The sequence below is a fragment of the Apus apus genome, chromosome 20 (genome assembly GCF_020740795.1).
Source record: "Apus apus isolate bApuApu2 chromosome 20, bApuApu2.pri.cur, whole genome shotgun sequence".
Taxonomy (NCBI): Eukaryota; Metazoa; Chordata; class Aves; order Apodiformes; family Apodidae; genus Apus; species Apus apus.
Window position 1 is genome coordinate 2,037,552 of NC_067301.1, and position 27,034 is coordinate 2,064,585.

General features: G+C 38.5%; 1 protein-coding gene across 5 annotated transcripts in view; it reads left to right on the top strand.

Moving 5' to 3' along the window:
• Positions 1-27,034, top strand: part of GNB1 (G protein subunit beta 1) — a 37,415-nt gene that overhangs the window by 6,093 nt on the left and 4,288 nt on the right. For 3 of the 5 annotated variants that reach the window (XM_051637275.1, XM_051637270.1, XM_051637274.1), the window contains exons 2-10: positions 13,071-13,122; positions 20,093-20,200; positions 20,859-20,897; positions 22,597-22,703; positions 23,252-23,315; positions 23,519-23,681; positions 25,539-25,605; positions 25,963-26,164; positions 26,512-26,728. In XM_051637275.1, the coding sequence (XP_051493235.1) occupies positions 20,144-20,200; positions 20,859-20,897; positions 22,597-22,703; positions 23,252-23,315; positions 23,519-23,681; positions 25,539-25,605; positions 25,963-26,164; positions 26,512-26,728 (916 nt within the window). In that variant the 5' untranslated portion in view covers positions 13,071-13,122; positions 20,093-20,143. Of the gene's footprint in view, positions 1-11,583; positions 11,647-13,070; positions 13,123-20,092; positions 20,201-20,858; positions 20,898-22,596; positions 22,704-23,251; positions 23,316-23,518; positions 23,682-25,538; positions 25,606-25,962; positions 26,165-26,511; positions 26,729-27,034 lie in introns of all 5 variants that reach the window. The other 2 variants (XM_051637271.1, XM_051637273.1) reach the window with 1 other exon arrangement.

A 27,034-nucleotide genomic window follows, 5' to 3' on the forward strand; every position in this document is an offset into this window, starting at 1 on the left:
TGGGGAACCAACTTAATCCCAATATCCCAAACTCGGTGGAGGCATATGGATGACTCCTGTGGAACTTGCTTAGGAGTCTGAGCCCTGTTTAGCTTGTAGACAAGCAGAATTTGTAGGTTAATACCAGGATCCCTGAGATTTCTTACTGACCTGAATACTCTACCAGAGTTGTTTTAAAGATATTTTTTTTTTTCTACATATATTTGTCTTAAGGATTGTAGAAAAGCACATTTTTGTCACTTGTCTCAGACTCATGAAGAAGAGAGCTTGGTTCTTTTTTATTTGGTGGGACTGAAGGGTTAAAATTTGCTCTTACTGTGCTGTGTCTCTTTTGGAATCCTAATAATGGATAAGTGGAAATGAGGCTGAAGACCTGAAGAAGGTGATCTGAGGAGCTTAAAGGACACAAGATAGAAGGTAGCTCTGTAATTGATGGTGGTAAAGATAGGCTAAATCTTCAAGTTATTCTAATAGATAGAACTTGATGAGGGGAAAAATTATTAGCAGAGAAAGAGATTAAAAATCTAGTGCCATTTTAATGTGAAAGGTAGTTAATTTCTCTAAGTAGTTTGCATGAGACCACCTAATGAAACATATTTTTGTTATTATATAGAATACTATACATTATATAGAATGTATTTGATTAAGTTAGAATTTCAGCTTGTCAAATCACTGCAATTTCTGAAGGATCTATGTGTAGAAAAGAAATACCTTATAAGTGTTTTAAGGATTAATTGAACTGTAGATTGCTAAGGTTTTTTTGTGTGTTTCCACACTGGTTTGAGGTTTGTCTAAAATTTCTTGCCAGTTGATCATATTTTTCTCAGATGAGAAAATTTTTTATGTCTTCTTGAAAACTGCAGTAATGCCTGCCAGCACTCCCGAAAAAGAAAATATTAATTATCTGTAATTAGATGGATTAGATAATTTTTTCTAGCTTTATGTAATGTGGTCCTATATTAAAAACTAAAAAAAGATTTTTGTCACTATTTTCAGCTCTTTCTCTCTTCCCTCCCTTCCTGCCTGCCTAACCTCCAAGCAAAGGGGAGGGGAAAAAAGTAATAACATAATTATCTCGTGGAAACTTCTGCATGTTGTCTGTCAGTGTAACTGTGAATATTGTACCAGTTCAGGTATCAGTGGTGATTTTGCTCGTCCTTATTAAAACGTCCAACTGCAGGGAGTAGGGGGGACTAAATAAGAAATACTGCAAGGCTTTAGAAAGGCAAAACCCCATGAAGTTGACATTACTGACAGGACAGTAATGCCTTACTCCTGTGCCTTCTTTTTCTTATGTTACAATAAGCTTAATCACAACAGCTGATGCCAGTTATTTTCTTTATAAGAGAATTTCTGCTTAAGTATTGCAGGTGAGCTGTTAATCCTGTACATCTTTGTTTCCTTACAGCTTTTTTGGCCTTCCTGCCTATCTCGGTCTAGATTTAAGGAGCTGTCTTAGAAGTCTGTTCAGTAACATGTGCTTTGTGTTTATCCTGACATCTTAGGATGTATTAAAATCTGTCAATAAATAGAAGTTATCTAAAATTATTTGCAGAACTGTGAAGTTATTTGACAAGCTGAGTGGCTTTGTTTTATTTTTGTGAAATGTCGAAACAAATTCCCAACACAGACAGAGTTTTGAATTGTCCTCTTCAAAATGGCAGTTTAACTTCTGTGGAAACAGGAGTGTATGTGCTCAGTGTTAATGGTGTATGCTTTACTGTGAGGACCTTTTTACTGGGACATCTGTGGTAATACAGAGTATATTTTACTGGACTTTTGCTGAGGGTTAGTGAGCAAGCTTGTTGAGTTGATCAATGTTCTTGGAGATTATCTGGTATGCTCCCATCTGTCCAGATGCTGTGACTTGCAAGCTACAGCCTGAAGTGTTCCTGCCATTTAATATTTGGTGGGGAATGTGGTTTTCTTCTGGAATTAGAGAAATTGAACTGCCCTGGTGTATTGTGGATTTTTCCAGTTTTGTTCCCAAAACTGTTCTGTTCCAATAGCCCAACAAATGCACTGGGAGAGCAGGGCTGAAATTTTTTGTTTGTCTAGAAAAACCAAGTAGATGTGATAGTCTGCTGAAACCTTGGGTACTCACAATAAGATTACACTTAATTAAAAAGCTCTCTTTGTTGGAGCATAAGTTTGACGTTCCAGTTGCACGTTCTTTGTGAAATGGTAAAATACTGAAGATCTGCTGCTGTCTGTTTAATGAAGGTGGTGTCTGTACAAAGATAAAGAACGGTTCATTTGCTCATGACAATTTAATTGTGCTTCAGGTTACTGAGTCCTGGGCATCACTGCAAGTTGTCAGATGTTATCTGGCTAGTGCCTGAAAACTTAGTGTAAAGTTAATATAAAGGGCTTTGATTAAAAGACTGTGTAATACTTAAATAATATTGAACAGGAACAATTTAACAAATTTCAAATCTTGACAGAGTAGCATGTATTTAAAAGATGCTTGAGAAGCTGTGAAGTGTTTTTTCATGTATGAAAACTCAGATATTGTAGAAACGTTATGTAGTAAAGTCATATTGGTTAGTTCAACCTACATTCTTTTATTCTTGTACCTGTAGACAGTAGGTGAAGCTTCAGCATTTCAGGAAGTACTTTGGTTTGTCCTGCAAGACGAGTCATTGCTGATACATGGGGGAGACAGAACTTGTGCAGAACCTGCATTTGGGGCTTTAATATCTGGGCACCATTGTTCACAGGTATGAGTACGTAGGTATCTGATTATTCAAAGTCTCACATTAGTCTTGAATTCGACATACTGCAAATTCAGGATATCCAAGATTGAATTAAGTAATTATTTCAAAAAGAAAAATCTGTATCCTTATAATCAAATGGAGTACATATCTTGAAGAAAAGGGGAAAAAATGATCTTAAAAACACTATAAACTCAGAAATTCTGGAACTAGGATGAAGTTATTAATTTTTTAAATCTTAAGCAAGTCCTTAGATGTGAGAAGATGCCCAGTAATCTTCTAGTTTCTAGTCTGTCTTCTCTCTTTCCTTTTAACTCATATTAGAAGATAGAACTCATACTAAGTCAGGCATTGGAAATTCCACTTTTGATTTGGTACCCCAGGGATCAAATGAAGAGGTTTTCTTGAGGTAAGGTGGGATGTTAAGCTGTATCACCTAGCTAGTAGTGAATACCTATTTACCTGGATACATGCCATGGAAAATTAAAAATTTAATTAATATGGTTTGATTTCTCAGTCTAATTTACCTACTAGTAATTGTTTTTGTTCCATATCCTTGCTGCCGTGAATTAAACTCAGAAGGGCTCACTCTGGGGAAGCCTGTCACAAAAGGTGGCACAGACATCTGCTCCCCAGCAGCTGCCTTGCCAGTTCACAACTTGGCATTTTAAGGAGACCAGACAGTTTATTACTCAGCACTGTGCTGCCAAACTGATAGTTCAGCCTCTAGTTATTGAGCAGCCTGGCTCTTCCAGAAGATGAAACAACTTAGCAAGCTGAGGTGGAAGCTGGAGTTGGAAACAGCAATAACTGTTTTTCCCATGTCATAATCCTTTATATTTTATATAAAGTGGAAGTGGCCTGTCTTCAAAGCCCTCTCCTCTTTTATTTTAAAAGGGCCAAGCTGTTACATTGACAACTACAGTTAATGTGTTTTCTGTTCTTTAAACAAGCTCAAAACCACCCTCAAATACAGTTTTGCACAGCAATGTGTTCAGGGGCTCCAAATGAGAGCTTGTGTGAAGGGGTATGCAGAGGATCGAGGAATTCAGTGCAGAACCTTAAAAGCTGCAGATCTCTACTAACCTCACTGGCCACTGCCTTTGTTAAACGGACTTAGCTGTTTTGACTTCACTTTGCACGTGGGTTTTTTTTTTCCCTTGGAAAAGATGGAATTGTCTTCTGATGTTTTAATTTTTTGCCTGGCTTAGGTAGTTCCCATTGTGGCTGCTAACTCGAGTAGTACTTTACTTGCTTTCTTTTTATTATATTTTCCTCTTTATTTTGATCACCTAACCAAAGGAATATAACTCATGCCAGAAGTTTAAAGTGGGTTAATGTAGTACTATGGAAAGAAGAATGTCCAAGGGTGAAAGCAACTATTTCCTGTTGTACCTTCAGTGCTTTCTGTTGTGGTTCTGTTCTGGACTTGGAGTTTACCTTTCCTATCAGCATTCTTGCATTGTCTGTTCCCAAACACCACTTGCCAGTCTAATGGCTTCAAGGTCTCCTGTGTTGCTTGACTTTTCAGTCTGTCAGCCTTGCTTTTCTGGTTCCTGTTCTTCTCTACCTTAACTTATTAACTTACTTTATATCAACAGCACATATCAAAATACAGCAGTCGCTGGGAGGAATCAATGATTTATACTAAGGGGTATAAATAATTGTTATCAAAACTAGTGGAACTGCTTACACATTGATTAAAGATGAGTTGTGCTGATTGCAGGGCTAGAGAACAAAGGATTGCTCGGTCTGTTAGAGAAGTCATGCCATATTTTAATCTCCACTGAGTATTTTATCTGCTATATGCATATAACACATTTTGTTCCTTTTTAAGGTCCACTGAAATACTTTTCATCTTCAGACTGATGCTGGAAAGCAGATACTTCATGGTATATCTTTGCTTCTTTCTAACAGTGCTTGGTTAATCTCCTGCTGAAGATCAGTGTGCTGATTCCAGTGAAATCAATTAATTAGCTGAAGCTTGGTTAAGGTCTTTTACATAGTTGTAAAAAAAATATTTTTATTTTACATGAGCTCTGAGGCTGTTATGTACAGTCTGTGTAACAGAGGCACAAAGAGAACAGTCTTAACTACCATTTTTTGTGGTTGAGGCAGGATGTGGTAGTAGTTATGGTCAGAAGGTAGTTGCCATGTCTTGTCCAGCCTGTCTCTGGTACTTTTGTTGCTTCTATTGGTTTTTTATATTATTATTTTTATAAAAACTTAATACATTAAAGCTTACCTACTTTCTCAGAATCATTCTAAGTTGGAGCAGAAAAAAGAAGCCATGTTAGTGAAATACTCTTTCAAGATTTTACCCTGAAAATTAAAGGCATTTTTTGTGGGCCACATGTTAAAGCATAATTCAGGCTTGATAGAATATAAATTGTCTTGTAGCTTTTGGAAACTTAATGTTTTTCCTTAGTATTTTGAGGGCCTTAGTCCAGTGCTTTCCAGAAGCAAAATTAATTGTGAAAGACCACCTTATATCTGTAAATCTCTGCCTTAGCTCAAGAATATTGAATGTTGATTTGGCTATTTCTTCCAGTTTTAAATGGTTTCACTTTTGAGGATGGAAAAAGTAGTATTGCTAAATATAGCATTTGAAAGTTACTTGTGTTTTTAAGAGGGTGTAAATAGCAAGCAGCTGATGCTCCTTTGACTCAGTTGACTCTTTACTAGCTGGCATATGTAGAATGAAATGGATGATTCAGCCTCTGTTGATAAAATAGTTGAGCTGAAATTAATGGAAAGAAATATAATAATAGGAACTTCTATTAATTTTCTGTGCTTATGCATGTACACAGTCTTACTGACTTTTTATTAGTATTTTTCATGTCTAATTTTGCTATTTTTGTTTGGGTTTTTTTTGTATTGTAAATAAGTGTTCACATAGCCCATTTCCTCCTCTAATGCAATAAATATTGTAGCGAAGATCTTAATGTCCTTCTGGATGTCACTGTAATGCTAATACCTGAGACAATACGTGATTTTTAATAAGGTTGAGAAGATGGGATGTGCTGGCAAGCAGAGCTGAGAGAAACATCACTCAGGCTTTTGGAAAATACTTGTTCTTCTCTTACACTTTAACCCCCCCAGACAGTGGCAGTTGATCCACATGCTGGATTTTATTGTACTCTTGAGGATTTTTGGGAACAGCAACCTGTGTGCCAGGTTTTGCATCAAGCCATTCATTTCCTTGTGAATTCAGTGCAACACGATGTGGTCTCATGCTGTGCTCTGACATCCTCAGGGTAGAGAAATGCATCCATCTTCATGAGGCCTTCTTGAGCATATTGAAATCACAGAAAAGGAACTGAAATCTGCTGGAAAATTGGTACACCCAGAAGTGGCTTTTAGAAAAAGAATCTTTGGAAACTTTGTCAAGAATTGTGTTTCTTGATAGGATTGCAGGTCCCTGTAGGCATCCTGAGCTGCCCCAAACCTGCTCCTGTGGGTTCAGCTGATCTAGGTGAGAGATTACACATTTTCTGAAAAGATAGTATCATGAAACTGTTGCATTACTTTAGGTTCCCTGGGGAAGAAGTAATGGATTTTGTGTTTTGTTTCTGGGAGTTTCTTTTTGCATTATTTTGTTCAACTTTGCAAACACATTGCTGATAGCACTTCACACACCAGGCAGCCTTTCTATATCTTAACTGATTTGTGCTATAGTTTTACCCTTGTTTTTTTTTCCTCTTTTGCCTCCTTAATACTTCTAAAACCAAGCTGTGAAACTCTTATTAGCAGCTTTCCAGATAGCTCCTGCTATGCATGATTTTTTTTCCCTCCTAAGTGAAAGTCACAAGCATTCCTGATGCTAAATGGCTTATGTTAAAAAACTTATTTCCTCAAAGAACTACAGCATGTAGTTCCAAGAGGATTTAAATAATTACTATTATTTTTTTAAAAATTAAAATAATAATTAAAAATCAATACATTGAAAAAAACTATGGTATCTGGACAGATGGCACAAAGCCTGGTTGATTCATATTAGTGGATCCCAGATAGTAGCTAAAACTTTATGATTTGTCTCTCACAGTTAACATGCAAAATGTTTGGGGTTTGGTTTGTAGGTTTGGGGTTTTTTTTCCAGTAAGAATTAGGATTTTTTTCCACAGCTCCTGAATAGTTAGTTGGGTGTTAACAAGAAACTGGTTGGATGCAGCAATATTTGGTTACATATTTGTACCTTTGTATCTACTTTTTTATTCATGGCAATAATATTAATTCTAAATAGAGAAATAGTGTAAGGCTCTGCAGATAGAAGCATCAAGTAATAAATGCTTAGTCATTTTTGTGATGACTAATTAATAGTAATATATTTTACTTCAGTGCTGCCTGGGTTTTGTTTTTCAGTCCAAAGGGAGATGTCTAGTAGGATGGGACAACACAATTGCTTGGTTTTGGATATGGGGATACTTTATTAAGTAACAATTTTCAGTAACTTATTTTTCTGATAAATGTGCCTAGAAATTTATGCACAAGCAGGTTCTGAGTTTTCCTGTATTATGGTGTTTTTTTTGGTGTTGGTTATGGTTTTTTTAGCTGTGAGATCAGGAAAGACAGCCAAAAATGCCACTGGGCAGTTTGATAAATTCATGCAGTTTATGGATAGATGTGTTGGTCTTCCGAAAAAGTAATTGTATATAGAGAATTCTGAAGAAAGGAGTGAAAACTGGAGTATTGGCTTTTGACATTCTTCATAAATAACAGTTGAAAACTGATACTAAGTATCAGTAATTTTTGTTCTTAAAGCAAGTTAGCTTCCTATGCCCACCACTTACCTAACTTAAGTGTTACAATGCTCTTAATGTGAATTTTTTCAGAGCAAGATGGAGGAGAGATGTAATTGGAAAATCTTTTGTTGCTAAAGAAGCAACAGTCACTAGTATTTGTGAACTACTTCAAAGATCTCCTAAGACCTCTCTTTTTAAAAAGTATGATTTTAAGCATTTTGCCCTAGTTACCTGGTCAACTTGTAACCATCAGTTCTTTGGGGTTTTTACATAAGTTCTCTGCTGTACCTAAAATTAATTTATTTTTTTAGTAACACACAGAGCTTGCAGATGCATTTGGAAAGGATTAATGAAGTGACCTGTTACAGTCCAGATTTTTATGCTTAAATATTGCATCAGTATGATTTTTTTTTTTGTAAATGTAGGTCATGAGATTAACATCAGGAAATGTGAGTATTTTGGCAACATAGTGATGCTGTCTTCTCTGAAGACAGCTTGTTTATTCCCTGTTGGTGGCAGAAGGAGACAGGCCACTTCACTACAGAGCTGTTCATTGCAAGCATGTGGCCCTGCCATGTTCTTCAGCATTGTTGTCTGCTGATTAGTATTCTATTTTGAGAAACTGGTAAACTGTCCAAAAGGTTTATTTTCGAATACTTGTTAAACATAAAGATCACAGCCCCTCACATGGCTGCAGCTTTATACTTTCAGGTCACGAGCAGAGCTTGAGTGTGTTTTCCTCAAAATCTTGTACATGGGAAACAGGCAAAGGATTTCATTTACCAGAACTTTTCTTTAGACAGACCAAACACGACAAAGCTTACTATGTAGAATCTTGCATGATCAGGTATTCTGCAGGTTTTTATATGCACAAAATCTCTTAAGTAGTAATATCAGTGACCTGTGCAGGAAGCTGCCTGCTTAAAATGGGACCTGTATCTCAGGAACTGAGCTATATGTAATCGTGAGGCATTTGTGAAATCAGTTCATTCAGTTACAGGTGGTTTAGCTTTTGTAACTAGTATTTTGTATTTGCCTGCTATCTTGAAAATGGAAATTTGTTACTTCTTTAGCCAGCTTAATGTAACTGCTGCATAATGAACATTAACACTTATTGACCTGATACTCACTTGTTCTGTGTGTGCTTCATACTAATGCATGGAAAAATGTCTGTTGAGCACGATGGCTGCTTCAGCTGGAAACTTGGCAGCTCTTCAACGTGAGGAGCAGCCAGTTCCTCCCACAGAAATGGTCCAGCCTGCTAGCCTTCAGCTACAGAAGTGTTTTCAGTGAGCGTTTGAAGGAGCTGCACAATTTAGCCTTGTCCCTATGAGCATAATCTGTCTTGCAAACCAGTCAGTAAGGTATTGCTTGCTTTGCAAAGATTATGTGCTTGGAAATTACAGACGCAGCAGAGGATTCCCAGAAAGGAGACATCAAATACATGAGAAGGGCTTGTATCCTTTCACTGGAACGTATTTAGATTTATGAATTTGTAATTATTATTTTATACTTCTGTAGGCTGTCCTTCAAGCTGTTCTTGTAGGAGGTGGCAGCAAAGACTGGGCATTCCAGAATAGAGATCTGTACTTAACAAGAAAAGTCTGAACTAGAATTAACTCTTGGAGGAATGTGCAGATATCAAAACATCCTTCAAGTTTCCAGGTGTCCAATAGAACTGTTTATGTTGACACTGAGGACCAAGCCATCAAACTGAGGATAGGTTGGGGTTTTTTTTATACCTTATAGTCTTAAAGCACAGCTTTAGGTTTCAGACTTCTAATTGCTGTTGCCTGGTGGCATAATTGGAACTTGATGTTGTTAGCAGTGATGTGGAAAGGTCGGGTAGTCTCTTGGGCATAAAGATACTGTTCTGTGATAATCATCAGCTATGTAGACTGTAAGAAATAATTTTTTAAAACTAACTTGCAATGTCTGGTTTCACAAATGTTATCTCGACCACGTAGTTGATACATTACAGTGGAGATAACTGTTGGGTACCTGAACAGAAGCACCTGCATTCTGAATTCCTAACTGCCTGTCCAACACATAGCCATCCCTGCAGGGTGTAGGATGCATCCTGTTCAGAGGGGTGCATGTTGATAAGGAAGAGATACCAGAGCAGCAAAGGAACTTAATTTGAAATTGTTCTTTTACCTTAATAGTAATATTGATGTCTGCCAGTAATTTTTTGGTTTGGGTTTTTCCGATGAAATAATCTCTGGTTCAGTGCCTTGGAAGAAACAACCTATGTGCCACTCTTACTGGTAGATCTGTTATACAAAAAAATGCTTGGATTAAAGTTGTGTAATGGTCATGGAAATGAGCTTTTACGAGTGGTGGTTGAGTCCTGTTTTAAACTGCATTGATAAATCCACTCAGAATTCATGTGTGTACGGAGAGTGCACATGTTGGTAGGATCTCCCTCCGAGCCTTCTTCAGGTTGAACACGTGTCTCAGCCTCTTCTCAAACGAGATGTTTCAGTCCCTTAATCATCTTGAAGGCCCTTCACTGGACTCTCCAGTAGCTCCACATCTCTCGTGTACTGGGGAGTCTGGATCTGGACATGATATTCCCTCACCAGTGCTGAGTAGAGTGGAAGGACCACTTCCTTGGGCTGCTGGCAGCGCTCTTCTCAGAGCAGCACTGCATGCTGTTGGCAGTCTTTGTCACAAGGGAACGTTGAGGTGGTGCCTCTCTTGGGGACTTGTTTGGGTTGGGACCCCTCCTGAAGCTGTGCTGGAGATCTCCCTGCTGAAGAGGGACTGGTGTTGCCCATCCTCTGTCCATGTCCCTACAGCTCCTCATGAAGCCTGGTCAAACCTTGTTCCAGGGGCTGAGCCAAGGCCTTGGTGGGCAGATGTCCTGTCTGATGTGCCATGCTTGACCTTGCATCAGATTATGTATGACTTGGTGGTGTGTTCTAAGAAGCTGCAGTGCTTCTGCTGCAGTTCGCATCTAGTCAATGCGTGTGTAAAGCAGTATTCAGAAGGTGTGCAAGTGGAATTGACACCCAGAATATTTGGGTTTTAAGTCTTGTTGAGTTCATAGGTCAAGAAGAAAAACACGTTAATGTAGATAATGGCTTTGGAGACAGCTACAGTGAATGTACTTAATCTTCTTAAAGTTGCTTAATTTTGTAGGGTTGTGAAGATTTACTGTGGTAGTAAAGTAAAATACTTCTAAATGCTTTCCCTACTCTTCAGAGTCCCTTTTTTTCCTACTTTCTTCCCTTTTCCCCACTTTCCCCAACCTCGTGAAAAATGTTCTAGTCTCCTCTACAGAAGAGTCTTCATGTGAAGACTTCTGTTCAGGTAGATGTTGGAGCTGAGATAGATTTTTAGGCTTGTTTGTCACCTCAGTGTAAATACTTCAGTATCTTGTAAAGGAAAAATAATATTAGGGTGATAGCAGTTAGTGAGTACCTGTAGTGGGTAACTCTTACCCAGAAGGGATGACGCTTTTACCTATTCAGTTGTGTTTTAGTCCAAAGTGCTGTGCATCTTTACTTGGATCAGATGGCTGTGGGAACATGGGGACACTGGGTACAACAACCATGTGTAGGGCTGGGTGACCTACAGGTGATTCGGTATAATGGTTTAAATTCTTGAACCGTGCTTAAGGTTCCCTGTGGTACTTTTTGTTCTCTCCTGCTTTAGAAACCCCAGGTCTAAATGTTGAGAACATCAAGCTCTCAGCAAAGCATGGTTATAAGGGCTGATAAAGGCAGAGTGTGGATGAAGCTGGTTACAAGAACACTTTTGCTGAGCCCATTCTGTGGTGCAGTGACTGAGTTGCCCTGTAATTTTCATTTTGCTTTTACCAGGCTACATTTTAGCTAAAAATGGAAGCTCGTGGCAATGCAGATATTTTTTTTCCTAAGTAGCTTGTCTACTTTTGTTCTCAACTGAGCTCTGTCTTCAATGTAGAACTGAAAATATCTCAGTTGCCAGGATTGCATTCTGCAGGCATCGCAGGATGCTCTCAGCATACCTAACTGAAAACTTAACCTAGTTTAAAGAATAAACTAAACTTTGTGGAAAAGTTTGCTGTTGTGCTTCCTTACTCTTCTTGCAGGCTGGTTAAAGTAGCTTTTTTGTTTTGTTTTTGTTTTTCTTTTTTGCAGAAGGCATATGAAATCTGCAACACCTCTCCTGCATTAATGAGGGTGCAGCACAGGACAATAATGGTGTGTGTTTTGGCCTTTGCTATTGTGTATTCTGTGTGCTGTTAGTCTTCCAGCATATAATTTTACTTGTTTACATTTCAGGTAATTCTTTCAGAATTTCATTAGATTTCATTCTCTCTGCAGTGTGGGCAGATTTTTGTGTCAAGACTTCTGAAAGCTGAATATAGTTGATCTTTTTTCAGAACTTAAAATGGTCATGTCATGTGTTTGTGTCTTTTTTGGGGATGGAGTTTGGCCTCTTAAGTGTGAGTTAGTGTTCTATGTCTAAAAGTGTGTTGTTCTGGCAGTAACAAACAAAACTGCTTACACTGTGATGGTTTCATAATCACAGTATTAAACTGTTCATCTATAAATGAGCTTGGATGAGGATGACCCATATCCTAAGTAGCTTAACCTCCATACCAGACACAGAAGTGGTTTGTAAATGTTTCAGCTAATAATGAACTGTAAAATCAGAGACACATTATGTGTCATCATTTCAGTTTAAAGCATATGAAGTTGTAAACTGGCTTTCTGATTTAAGGTTATTTTGCTTCAGTACATTCTTGCTTTGTGCTTAGAATAACCTTCCACTGTCCTGATACAGTGACTGTCAGGATGTGCACTCAGGTGTCCACGGCCTTTGTCTTGCTGTCTGGTAGGGACAGATCGCAGGTGTTTTGAATATTCACGTGGTTGTCAGTGGCTCAGATCTTGGGGAGAACTATAGTTACTACTTTGTGCTGCCAGAGGAAAAAATAATGGTTCAGAAATTTCTTACAATAATTTTTTTCACTTTGCTACAAAGCCAATTTGTATGTTAAATCACTAGTCTTCCAGACTGTGTGTGAGTTACTTAGTGTGTCCATTTTTCCTTTTTTACCTTTTAATACATGTAATGATTAGAAGTCATAACTCTTCCAGAAGTGTTGTGCTCTCACTTGAGCTTGTTAGTAGGAGGTTTATGTAACTTCTTTTGATAAATTAGATACCTTGATACTTAACAGTGCTTAGAAAGCAAGTGTACCTCTGGAACAGTATTGAGCAGAAATAGTTTCAGTGCCTCGAAAATGCAGGTGGGGGCACTTAGTAGTGCAGGGGAAATTACAGTCTTGTATGAGTGAGACGATCTGTTACAATCCCAAACTCTCTAATGGTGTGAACTTCTGTATGACTAGAGGAGAAAAATTAATGATTTGAGGATTGCAAGAGTTTTCTTGGAAAAAGAAAAGCTTCTTGACATGAGCAAGTCTTTTGGTTATGTTAGTATTATTAAAGCAATGCCGCTTTCCTTCATGAAGACAAGCCAGCTGTTAAAGTTAGCTAACAAAAAATAGTCTGTGCTTTGACAGTATTTTAGTTCTTGCTAGATTTGTTAAGAAAATGGTGTTATTCCTTTAGAATGCTACTAATTCTGGGGTGTTTTTGTTGTTTTTTTCTTCCAGAATTTACATGTTTGACAGCAGAAGTTGGCTTTCTACTGTACTGAGAGAAAATGTAAGTAGAGAAACTAGGTAATTTCTTTGTTCTAGTGCTTGAGAAACTCGTGCTATTTTTTAAAAGTGCCTAACTTCAGGTTTTTAGCTGTTCACCTGTGCAAGCCTTAACTATCTGCTTTCTACTTTAGCATGTGTATTCTTGTGTCAACAGGAAGGATTTTTAAATGGCCAGGAAAGCTGTTAAATAATAGATGTTAGTGCTTCCTTCTTTCTGAAATGGAGCTGGCAAAGCAGAGGGAGACCATAGATAAAACTGTTTCATCTCAGTGGGGCAGGGAACTGTAATAAATAAAATGATGAGAAGAGTTATTCTTTCATGAATGAAAAATTACTTATCCACCATGTTTGACAAAAGAAGGCCAAATTTCTTCTGAGCAAAGTGGCTCATGTCAGACTGTTCTTTTCAGAGTGTCTGTATTATTTGAACAGAGCCTAAAATTTTCAGAGTTTATGTTCAGTGTAGTCATAATTAGTACTAATATCCTTGGAACAGAGAAACCTTCATTACCTTACAGATATAACTTCAAATGTTCCTCCCTCTTGTGAAGCCCCTTAGTCTCTGAGGAATGTCATTAGTTAGCTGTATGTTGTATACAAGTATTTCCTCAGTTAAATATTTTCAGTTACTAGATATTTATCTATTTTTCAAAAAGCAAGTGTCAAGCTAGCCCTGTTTTTCTCTAAACCTGTCCTCTGAGGTGTTCTCTTGTTCAGTTACCATGGTCAATCCTAGACACCTCCAGTGATATTTCTTGGAGGAGTAAAAACTAAACACTGCTCCCACTGTAGAAAAACCATTACTTCTACTCTGCCATTAGGATATTTTCAGTGTTTTTGTCCAGTATTTTAACCAGTGCTGAGTATTATGCAAATCTTTTTTATCTGGTTTCAGTGCATGTTCTGCAGGGGTTTTTTTCCCTTTAAATAAAATTTGTATCACAGAAGCCTGTGTGATACATCTCTTATGTTGTGTTCCTGTATCCATTTTCTGTGATTTCTAACTTCTAAAATTATCTATACTTTTTTTTGTGATCACTGTATCTGGAGATGTGTGTACTTCAGAATTAGAAGGCACCCCTAATTTTTTTGGTCTACTCTTCTAGATCACGTAAATGGGAGAGGGAACACCTTAAATTTGTTCCACAAGCAATTCTGATCTTACTGTGTTTTCCATTAAATAAAAGTCTAGTAGTCATCAACATATACTTCTGATTAAATAGCAAAAAAACCCTCGGATTTGAAAGCCAATATGATGTCAAAACATGGGAACTAACAGTGGATTGTGTATAATTCCTTTGTCATTGTGAACCATGTACAAGCTGCTGTGCATGTTGTTAATAGGATTTATGGTATCTAATAGATTAGCACAGCTTCATTTAATCAGATGACCTGCTAGGAGGCTGTCTGGTAGGCATAACATGAACTGATTATTAAGACTATAAGGTTTTGGCTCTGTTTTTGCAAATGATGTGGTTTGCTTTTCCCTTGCTGTTCCATGTGCACTGGAGGGAATTAGCAGGAAAGGTGTTGAGGGAGCAAATGTCAGACAGCCTGTTCTTTTGGGAAAGAGGTGATTTGGCAAACCTCATGACATGACTGTATTTGGGTAGCACTCTAGCAATACACGTTTCAACCCTCTGTGTTAACAGACTTTTCATCAACACTGGCTGTGTGGGATTACTTTCCTTCTTGGTAGCATTAATGTGGAGCAAAAATACCTTGTAGCAAACAAAGTTTGGCCATCAAGGGATGGAAATTCTAAATATTCAACTTAATGACAGCTGTGATTTCAAATCTGTGTTCTGTAGAGATGCACAGGACAAGCTACTTTGTAAAGGATGGAAGACCCCATCCTTCTGAATTCTTTTTTGTAGGAATGGTGTGAGAAAATGAAACAACAAAGTGCTGTTAATAGGTAGTTTTAGAGAGGAAACATTTAACCCAAGACTGTGTTTAGGTGAGTTGCATTCAACTCTTCCCACTTCTCTGATGATTCAGACAAACTTCAGTCTCCATACAAATGTGATGGTACTAATGATACTGGTTTCAGTAACTGGGCTTAATTGGATTAACAGCTTGAGCTCTGGGAAGGACATTTAAGTCGTGACAATTAAACAAGTGAATTTGAGTTTTTCTTTTGCCTTTTGAATTGTTCTGTCACTGTTTTCTGAGTAGTGAGCTTTACCTTTATGTTAGAATGATTTCTAAGTGTATCTCCATTTGCAGGAAGTGTGTGGAAATTTTCTAGATTTCTTAAGTCTTTCTACTCAGTTCAGAGTTGTTCAACATACAATTGACTGCCTGGACATACATAGCTTCCCTCTTACATAGGAATGTAGCTTAGAGGAGAATAAACCCTGAAGTTGTTACTTTGAAATGAGTGACATGATTAATCCTTTTGACATCGTTGAATTGTGAAGTTTTATCATATATGGAAAGTAAAAAATTAGGGGAAGTCAATGCTTCAATTTTTCTGTGTGGGAGCCCAGAGGAACAAAGTGACACTTTGGTGGGTAACTTGTAAGAAGAGATTAGAGACTTGGGTCACTTGGAGTAGTGAAGAATAGTAAACTGCCTTGCAAGTATGCTTATTGTTGTCCCTAGCAAGAAGAGAATTATCTACAGGGTATTCTTGTCAACAAGATTAGAGGGAATTAGGCTTAGAGCAGAGACACTTAAGCACTTCAGCCTGTGGAAAGGTCTTGAGTGAGTTCAGCAAAGTGAATGTGTTATTCTCGAGCAGTCTGCCTTCAAGAGCACAGGAACATATCCAGGAGAAAGTGAGGTAAGCATGAGTGTCTCTGCTACCAATTTTTTCACAGCTGTGGTGATAAATTGGAAAAAAGGAACCTGAGGAGTGACTTTTTCATAAGGTTTGCTTGATTTAGAAATTTAGTAACTTCTTTCAAAACTCCAGTAGCAGAAGCATCATCCATATCAAACTTAGTTTCCTCTAGAAACCTTCTTTTAAAATGGGGTTAAGTACCTTTAAAACATGTTGAGAAACAAATTCATTATTCCATCATATTCAGTTGTGCTGGTTTGAGCATAGCTCAAATACAGAACAGTCTCTACTTGTTAACTTCTGTGTCTGTAATAAAAATAAGTATATATGAGGTTCCCCAGGTATAAAGTGAGAATAGATAAAATTGTTTCCCCATACATTTCCTGACCCTACCTCTTGTTGCTCCTCTTTTAGAGTGTTGTTTTTTTTTTTTAAATGCTAGCTATTAATAAGCTCTTCTGACTTACAGTGCAGCTGGAAAGTACACAAGAGGATGGGACTCTTCCCCCCCCCCCCCCCCCCCCCCATGAATCTTCTATTTCTGCCATAATTTGAATTGCCGAAGACTTAGTGTAAAAGAAACAGACAAATAGCCAAGTTGGTTGGCTGGTTGTCCCACGAGTTTTGCAGTCTGCTTCAGAGAATTCCTATATTTTAATGCCTTTGGCTTCAGGAGGTTTTTTGTTTCCTGAGAGTTAGTTAGTTCAGTCATGTTGGCAGGAGTTAGAGCTTCCTGTTGATGTTGAAATGATGACGACTACAAAGGGAATGTGGAAATCTGGTTCAAACAGAAATGCTGGTCAGAGTTTGGAGTTGCTTGGAATACATAGATGGGACTAACATGTAACTCTAAAAGTGCATCTGTCTTCAAGATATTAACTTACCATATGGATATATTACAGATGGGAGAGACATCAAGGGTTGGAATACAATCAGCTACTAATTGTCATGCAGTGCATGCTGAAACATGAGTCTTGCCTAGCAAGTGACTGAAGGTCCACATCCATGGAAGCTGCTTTGGTACCAGTAGTTGTGACGTTCTTGTAACTCCTTACTGCCTGTGATAATGGAGACAGTGTCTTTCATGGAGGTGTAAAGGTTTCTGTAGTGTAGGTAAAGCGTTTTGAAGTTGTTCATTAAGAGGAAGCTTTCTTTAAAACATCATTGAATTATTTTTTGAGGTGGACTTCACAAATAAAGCATTTTAAGAGCTTAGCTGCACAGTAGATAAGGCAGGTTAGGTATATGCATGTCTGTGTGATAAAGTGCAGTAATGAAATGACAGGCTTGGATTATGTTAGTGTGTTTAGTTAATTCTTGCAGACTGTGAAGGAGTTTGGGTTGTTCTGCCCCTGCATAATGTGGGGCTTGGGAGACAATGGAGGCAAGTGCTGAGGCAGAGAACTGTCTTGAATTTGGGGTAGGTTTTTCTATAACAAAAGTATACCTGTAGTTACTGTGCTAATGTGAAAGCATAATGGGGGCTTTATTGGGGTGAAGACAGACGTGAATCTGTACATTATAGCTGAGCTATGATATCCCATCAACCAGGGAAGGTGGTTTATGTTCCTGCAGCTTCGTTGAGGCTGTGTCAGTGTTTCTGCAGGAGACACTCGACACCATTGGGCTGCTGCTCTGACATTGTCATTTGCAGCAGTGCCCTTCAGTCCAGGCTGTATCGAGCAATAAGACACAAGCATGAAATAAGCTCTGGATATGCAAATAATCCAGGATGAAACTGCAGGGCTCAGTTTCCATAAAGTGAACTTTCTCAATATTACTTTTTTCCCAGGATTAGTCTTCATTTCCTTAGGCCTCTTCCTGTTCCATATGAAGTAGTTTTGCTTCATTTAAATGCAAGAGAATTCTATTGCACAGTGCACAAATTCTGGCAGAAATAAGCTGTATATTATTTTAAGCTGTATATTACAGGAAAACGTATCTACTTTGACTGTCATTAGATTATTCATCCTATTATATTTTAAAATAAAGCTCTGTGTAAGTCTTCAGTGCAGTTACCTGTGACTGCAGCAACCTTGAGCAGAAGTCTTAAGTTTTGGATTATAACTTCTTTCTCTAAAATAGGAATGATACTATCTCTAAATTCTTTGCCCTCTGCTTGGATAGGTTGGTATTTGCTTAGTGGGAAATGGGCTTATATATTAACTTAGAGAATGGCAGAAATAGGAGTGGATATCAAAAAGGTGAAAGGTCTGAAATTTTGCAGCTTATTCTTGAGAACAGTCTTTGAAGTTTTGTAATTCCTTTATGACTAGAGTAGTGTTATTTCACAGTGTGTGTGAACTGCTGGAGCTGTAAACAGTGGTGACTGCATGCTAAAAACTAGGGGGACCCAACCATGATGTTATGTCTTAAATGTAGAAAGAACAAAACCTCTGGAGAAATAAAAGAGCATTCCAAAGAAAAGAAGATGGTTATATGATCATAAAACACCCTTGATGGGTTTTGTCTTAACTGGATTTTGGACCAAGTTGTACAAGCAGTCTTAAAGGGGCTTAAAGATGACGTTGGCACCAGAAGAGAGAAAGAAGAGATCTAGTTTCACAGTAAAGTGAAAGGGCTTTGACGTCTGGTGAATGGAGGTTTTGAGATAGAAGCTACCTAAAACTCCTTCTCTAAAATACTTTGTTTCAGAGAAGAGTATTAATTTGTTAATGATTATATGACAAAGTCTGACATTTGTTCCTTGAGGTCCTCAGTTTGGAATACCAGATACTATGAAGGGAGCTCTGAGAGAAGTCTGGTTACTTGGGATAGCAATAGGGAATGTTAAAAGTCTTAAAAACTCTTGAAACTTCTCTCAGTAGTGGGGGTTGTTCTGCTGCTTTAACTTGACTTCACAATATGTTCTGTTACTGTGGCCAGATAAAAATATGCAAGTTATCCCCAACTTTCTCCTTGTGAAGGGCTTTAGGAAAAAAAAAACACAACACACCAAAGCCCACATGCTTGCAAAGATAAATAAGCTGATTAAATCTTAACAGAATAATATGTAAAGCTGCTAGCAAAGCGTTTGCTTTATTTAATAGTAGAGGGTGGATTCTGGCTAATAAAATGTTCTAAAAACACTGTAACACTACCAGTGTTTATAAATAAACTCTGGGTTTTCTCTGTAGCATTTGAAAATTGAGCCCATTATCTTGTTCTGCAGTAAAACACGTTTCTTCAGCATCTTGGTATCAAGCTGCATAGATTTTAAAGTTTATGAGCAGCTGAGTTTGAGGTAGGGAATGCCAGTGAAAATGCTAACTGTCTTTCTAGAACAGTGACTTTTAAAGATAAGTTGTATGCCTAATGGAAAATATCTACATGCTTGTATTGGAAAACAGTCCAATAGTTGAGCTTAATCATTGATAGTTGTGATCTATTGAGCCTCTGTCTTGTTGGCTGCAGAGTACAGCAGACAGGGGTGTATGTCAGTGATTTGGTGCTTACTGATGCTCAGAAAATAGTCTTAGAGGGGGAAAATATCTGTTGGCAGTCGTTTATCAACCTGCTCCCCTCAACCTAACAGGAAAAAAATACTAGTTTGATTCTGACAACATGTTAATGTTAGAATCCATTCTGGAAATCTTAGGGAGATATTTCAGCAATTAACAAAATCCTGAGCAATGGTTGTGAGTGATCTCCTTTTATCCAGCTATCAGATCAGCATTTCTCATAACTGCTGTGTTACAGATAACGTTCATAATAGGTCTTTTTACAGCATTTTGCAAGTGCTTGTGTCAGTCTGCAAATACTTAAGGTGTAATTCTTTGGTAGAAGGGATCCTTATTCTTAAGACCTACAGAGAAATTGTGACTTTTATGTCTAATGTTACCGTTATCTGCTGGCTCAGTCTTGGGAAATTTGAGTCTATACAAAACTGAATCAGGAAAACACTGATGAAAAAAAATGCAAAAAAGAAGCCTGGAGGAAAGGAGCAGGTCAAAATTAGATATTATTTACTGTGGCTGAAAAAAAGCTAAGCATATTTGTGTGTGCTAACATCTTATTCTGAAAAGAATTGGGATTCATATTTTCACTGTATTACGGTGCTTATAAACCAATCTGCTTTTTTTTTTTTCCTTCAAGTGCTGTTTGAGATGGTTGAAAAGATTTGTCTACTCTGGTAATTTCCAACTATGACTTCTACTAATTCTCATTATTATCTGTCTTTCAGATTTCTGGCTGTTTCAGAGGTGGCAGTGAAGCACACCTTTAGCACAGGAAAATGAGTGAGCTCGACCAGTTACGCCAGGAGGCTGAGCAACTGAAAAACCAAATCAGAGTATGTGTTGTATATCCATGGATCTTGAAGCCATGGTACAGATGGGTGGTCATTTGTGCATCTTGAGGAGAATGGAGATGGACAGAAATGATCCACTAAGTTAAAACGTTTTCACAATATCATGTTAATGTCATGGGTATTTAGGAAGGGCAAGCACGTGTAACTGCTTAGGAAATTAGCTTGTGGTCTTTAGTATTGCTTAGAAAATAGTAGTTACAGAAATAATGCACAGAATGGATCAGATAAAAATTAATGTTTACTGAAGTTTTTTTCTGAGCAGACCAGGTTGGTAACCTCTTGCTTATAATAAGGTCAGCTCTAAGGTTATTCAGGGCTTGGTCCAGTTAGGTCTTGGAAAACCTCCAAGGATGGAGGCTGCGCAGCCTGTCTGGACAAGCATTTTCATTGCCTGACTGTCTTTGTTATGAAAATCTGGTTAGCTTAAAAGGAGCAGCAAATTTTGAAGTTAAATGCTCAACACCCTCAATGTGTTTTGACAGCAGACAGCATGTCATGTTCATGCTGCAGTTAGGATGGGTTCTCTCGGGATGATGAGCAGAAGAGCTTTCTGAACCTTGTTTGGAAGGTGATCAACATGACAAAACACAGAAGATTTTCTTTACATTTCTTTAACTTCTCTAAATTTCCTCTGTTGCAGGATGCTAGGAAAGCATGTGCAGATGCCACCCTGGCTCAGGTAAGCAGTTAAGATTCTAACATGAACTACAAAATTTTGTCTCCTTTACCTTCTTACACCATATCTTTTTGTAAGTGCAAGTGAGCATGTTTTGCATTTTTTTTTTTTTCCCCTTAGGTGTCCTTTTCCAGACATAAGTACATTGTTCATGCCTGTCCAGTTTCTGAGAGCTGTAGCCTTGAGCAGTAGTTTCTTGTAGCAGTGTGACTCAGGGCACATGTCTAACTGTTCAGTGGAAAATAACGCAGGGGAGCCCCAGAGTTGTGCTACGGATATGGTCATAGTTCAGTTGCATCACCATGATGATCTGGACCATAAAACCTGCTGAGGTTAACCTACTTGCTCATTTCCACCCAGGGCTGCATTTATGTCTGAGCTGCTACTGAGCACCTTGCTCTGCTGCCACAGTTGGATCCTGTTGGCTTGGCTTCAGCCATCGTTAACTTGGGGAGAGGGAAATCTGTGCTCTGTAGTACATCTCATGGAGATGTGGTGGGGGTTTTTCAGCTGTCTGGCAGGAATTTAGACTGAAACAGATTATTATGGCATCAGAAGAAGGAAGCAAGCTTTTTTTTTCCTCAGTTTGTTCTTGTCACCTACTTCAGTCCATTAGCATGAATGTTGGCTATAATCCTGTGTGTCTGATTTAAGATAGTTGGTACAGAAGTGATGGATGTCATTTTGTTAATCTAAAACGTCACTAAAATGCAAAGTGAAAAAGGTTAAAGCAACATTTATTTGAGTGTACACATTGTGTCACCTCATTTTATGTGTGGCACAATGTTGAGTATTTTCCAGGGTGAAAGCATGGGAAGGAGTGGGGGTGAAGATTAATAGAAGAGATGTCTACCATGAAAGGAGTTTTATGTCAGGGAAATATTCTTATCTGTTCATCTGAGTCCTAGCCTGTGTTGATAGCCTTTGAAAAGAAGCAGAGGTCTTTGCTCTGATGCACTTAACTGAAGAATTTTGTAACATGGAGACAGGAGAAGCATGCAGCCATTATCCATAAAATCAACTTACAAATTCTTGCATTTGTTGTGATGTGTACTACTTATGGTGCTGGAAATGTGTTGTGCTGTTCTGGTTTTTGAAAACTGGTGCTTTTCTCCAGACTGGAGGACTTATATTAAATTTCACAGTGAAGGGACAGCTAAACCAATTACTTGCTCACTTTGCTGTTCACTTATTCCAAAGACTACCATTATCTTCAAGAAGCTTAATACATCAGGAATACTATGAATTTAATAATCCTATGCTTGGAAGGGAAAGCCATTTAGATCTGAAAGTGAATTATTGATTCATCCTTCAAAAGTGGAGGTATGTTTAAAGCCTGGTACACTGCCCATGCTGCCCCTTACCCACCACTCTGGAAAGAAAAGTATTAGTCTACCACAATTCTTTATACAGGAGTATAAAACCCAGCTCAAAGGTCTGAAATCCTAGTAGTCTACAAAGATACAGCCTAAACCAAGTTTTAATAAATAGGATAAAGAGGTTGCTTTCTCCTTTTGATAAAGACTTACTGCATAAAATGATGTAACTTTTTATTAGGCAATGTTAAAAAAACCTCAGTTAATATTCAAAATGTGGGACTTTCTTTGGTCTGCACTGGAATGCTCGTTTAAGTGCAGTTGTGTATGATGTGTTACTTCTGAAGCTATGACATGACAAGCTCGTGGCACCCTTCCTCTTTCAGATCACAGCCAATATTGACCCAGTGGGGAGAATTCAAATGCGCACTAGGAGAACACTCCGGGGACACCTGGCTAAAATTTATGCAATGCATTGGGGGACTGATTCCAGGTGGGTGATACAAAGTCAGATCACTTGGCTTCATTGTTACCTATTGTACCTATTAGTGTGCCTGATCTATCTTTTCAATAGATGAAAAGCAGGTAAGAGAGCTCTGAACAATGATGCCTCAGTGACAGGCATTTGGGTTTTTGGACATCTTAGAACTTAAATTCCTGATTTGAAAATAGGAAAAAGGAAAACATGTTGATAGTGTAGATCCCCAAGCTGAAGAAATCTGAAGCCTGTGTGTAGAGCACAGAAGCACTGATGCCATGCGAGTTTTCTCCCTCAGTTTTCAAGACTGAGGTGTTAGTTACGTGGCTACATTTTTTTCTGAAGTCAGAAGGTGTGAACGTGTAGGTGTTCCATCACACATTTCCATAATATTTACCACTGAAATTGAGTACTTGGAAAATTATTTCTATAATGCTAATAACTGAATTGGGTAATTCTGCACTGCACTGAAATGGCCTTGGTAGTGTAGACAAATGTCATCACAAAGATGCTCCTTCTTGCCTTCCTGCAATTAACGTCTTTGCCTCCTCTTTCGTCTCTAGGCTTCTAGTTAGTGCCTCCCAGGATGGCAAACTTATCATTTGGGACAGCTATACTACAAACAAGGTAAGACTAAGGATATGATATTTTCCTAATGATAAAATAGCTCAAGGTGAATATTCCAGTTAGTTCCTTGGTAGAAGACTTCTCAAAATGAGCTGCTTGTGGTTTTAGTGCAGGGCATTGTTTTTTAACTGCTGATTACCTCTTGTGGTGAATGATTTAATCAGTTGTTTTGCAGATGAAATGCATTGATCTCTCCATTTCAGGTGCATGCTATTCCCCTGCGTTCATCTTGGGTCATGACTTGTGCATATGCTCCTTCTGGAAATTATGTGGCTTGTGGTGGTCTTGATAACATCTGTTCCATTTATAACTTGAAAACTCGTGAAGGGAATGTACGTGTCAGCCGTGAGCTAGCTGGTCACACAGGTGAGTGCCTCTCCAAGGGGATCTGAGTTAGCTAACCCTGTGGTGAAGATTTAAAAAAAAAACAAACAAAAAAACCTATTTTAAATATAGTTTTCTAATTAAAAATACATACTTCCTTGCGCAGCTTTATTTCTCTTGGGGGGCCTTAGCTACTGTTTTTAAATGGCTTTTTCTCCCTCTGTTTTTAAAACTTTAAGGCTGACACTCTTTGAACAAAAGTGTGAAGAGAATGTGTGTTCACTTTTCTTAAGCAAGGCAGCTGCCTTCTGAGGGAGCTGTTCTTGAGTTGCAGAAGTTTGAGTTCTCATTGCTTCCTCTTCTGTATCTCCTTCTTTCTCCCCAAAATGCAGTAGCTTAATTTTTGCCTCAGTTTAAGGTGAACTGTCTTGTCTGATGAGAAGAGACAGGTAGGCTTGTAGGCTTTGCCTGGTGAATTAGGGTGTAAACTGTAGCTGGAAACTTCTCAGAGAGAGATGAAGCAAAATTAATCTAGTTAGATAAGAAGGATTGTAGACAAACAGGTGTTAGTTTTGAAGCAGGAAAGTCCCTCATGGTGCTTAAAAGCTAGTTTCCTATGTGTGATGGATGAGGTGAAAATTTTTCTTTCCAAACAAACCAAGAGACCCAGTGTCACAGAGCACCTTTAAAAGCTGATTCGCTGGCTGAAGATAATTCTCACTTCCCACAGAATGTGCAGTTACTGGAGGTGAGCACCTCCCATGCAGTAGACCCCTGGAAGATGTGACCTGCTTTTTTATTTTGTCTGATAATGGACAGTGTATTTTTTTGTGTGTGAACAGGATTGGAAATTGCTCAGAGGAAGGCCCAATGGGTGGTTTCTTGAATTCCCCTGAAAGTTAAAACACTGCTTATTTAGTAGGCACTCTGGTATCTTGTAAAGTACTAGGGTAGTACCAAGCCTGTCACACATCACTAGCTTTCTGCATTCTTGTGGAATTAGTAATACCTCCAGCAATCTGAGATAGGGAGTGGACTGCAATTAGGCAGGATCCCTAAAGCTGCAGCTCTGAAGCTGCACATCATCTTTCCAGCCTGTTTCCACCCAGAGGACCCCAGAGCACAGCACAGGCCCAGTGCTCTAGAGACTCCAACTGTGCTGCAGAGAGTGTCTGCTGGGACCTGTGTGCTGCTGGTTTTCTGCCTGATCAAGCCTCTAACTGTACAGTCAAGAAAATGCTATAAAGACTGTTCACTGAAGGAAAAGAAGGTTACTCTAAAATAAATAGTTATATATTCATGGTTTTTTATACAGAAAAATTAAATGTGAGTTCAGGTATGCTTAATGCTACTGAATTTTCTTTCAGCTGTTTTTCTTACAGAGCAGGATTTATGTCACTCTAGAGGAATTGTGTACCCTCTGGGTGTAGTTAAGGGTGTGAGTGCAGAGTTGATTTGACCTTCAGATAGTGGTTGTGATGTGACCAGTGATTTCTAAGAAGGAACTCTTCTTTCCTCACCTCCTGCCCCACCCTGCAGGACACAGGGAAATTGGAATGATATTTAGACAGAGGGAGCTTTGGCTTTCAGTGTGTGGCTGTGTGTGCATCAAAATACTGAAAAATGTTTTAGCAATAAAAAGAGCATTTGTTCTATGATATTCTAGCTGCTTAATGATCTGTGTTGTTACACACTATGGCTGGGAATTGTCAAGAGCCAAACTACACTTTGTCCCCATGCTTGGATATATTCAACACAGACAGGTTTTATATATTTTAGGCTTATATAGTAGATACTTCTGTGTCCTTGGGAGAGGAGGAAGCAGCATATAAGCAAGCCAGTATGCAATGTGAAGAGTGATCTTTGGTCTTATTCATCAGCTTTTTATTTTGTTTCTAGGATATTTGTCATGCTGTCGTTTCTTGGATGATAATCAAATCGTTACCAGCTCTGGCGACACCACTTGGTAAGCAGGAGAATTTTGACATGACTGTTAGTAATGGCTTTTCACAGCTATATTCTGTTATTGAAGGAAACTTCATTCTCTGTAAACCTGATAGTCACCCAGAAGACTAAATGTGATTAATTACTTATCGTATATCATGTTTTTACTAGTAATTGAAAACTTGGACTGTAACACAGCTAAACAGCTCAACAAAGAATGTTCGGTTTTCCTCTCTAAGCATATTTTTTTGTTAGTACTTCATGTAGTTTTACTTTTTAGCTGTGATGTAATTGAACAGGTATAGAGAAGAATTCTTGTCTGGACCTTTTCATGGAGCACCAGTGTGTTGATTTTTGCCTTTTTAATTATTCTTTCAAGCGCTCTCTGGGACATAGAGACTGGTCAGCAAACAACTACATTTACTGGGCACACTGGAGATGTCATGAGTTTGTCTCTTGCTCCTGATGCCCGGTGTTTTGTTTCTGGTGCCTGTGATGCCTCTGCCAAACTGTGGGATGTTAGAGAAGGGATGTGTCGACAAACCTTCACTGGCCACGAGTCCGACATCAATGCCATCTGTGTGAGTATCGGCTGGAACAGGGGACATGGCCTTTAAATCTAGACATTTTTATATTTCTCTGGCCTCCAGTATCTACTGCATGTAGTATTATGGCCTATTTTCTTCTGAATTGTTTTTGGAAAGTAATCTGAAATTAGTGCAACTTCAGATTGTCTGCTAAATGGAAAAGGGGGGCTGTTCCTTGTATGCTCTGAGTTACTGCACAGGTTTTCTCCGATGGCAGCAGTGGGGAGGGCTGTGTTGCTCTGCTGCTTCCTTCTCCCACTTGCTCTGTACACAGTGGTATGTTCCATGAAGAGTTGAGTCTGAAATCATGTCTCTTCCTTTTCCTCTCTCCCTCATTCAAGTTCTTCCCCAATGGCAACGCGTTTGCCACGGGCTCGGATGATGCCACGTGCCGGCTTTTTGATCTTCGAGCTGATCAGGAACTCATGGTTTATTCACATGACAACATCATCTGTGGCATCACCTCTGTAGCATTTTCCAAGAGTGGACGTCTCCTCCTAGCTGGTTATGATGACTTCAACTGCAATGTCTGGGACACGCTGAAAGCTGATAGAGCAGGTAAACTTTTTTTTGGTTTTAAATATTATAAGCACAGGGTGACACACTGAGTGTGGGGGTTGGCAGATGCACAGACCTATTAGTAGTCCCTGTCACAACTTTAAAACTCTGGGATAACTTGTTTTAAGGTGACCAATAATGAAAATAGCTTAATGATGTTATTGGGATACTGCTAAAGGATGGAAGGGAACAAGGGATGCTTGGGATCAGGAAGACTGCTATTAAAAACAAGGGGTTTTTTGGGGAGGGCTATTTCTTTTAGACTTTGTGGTATTTTTAATGTACAAACTGTTCAAAGCAATTCAA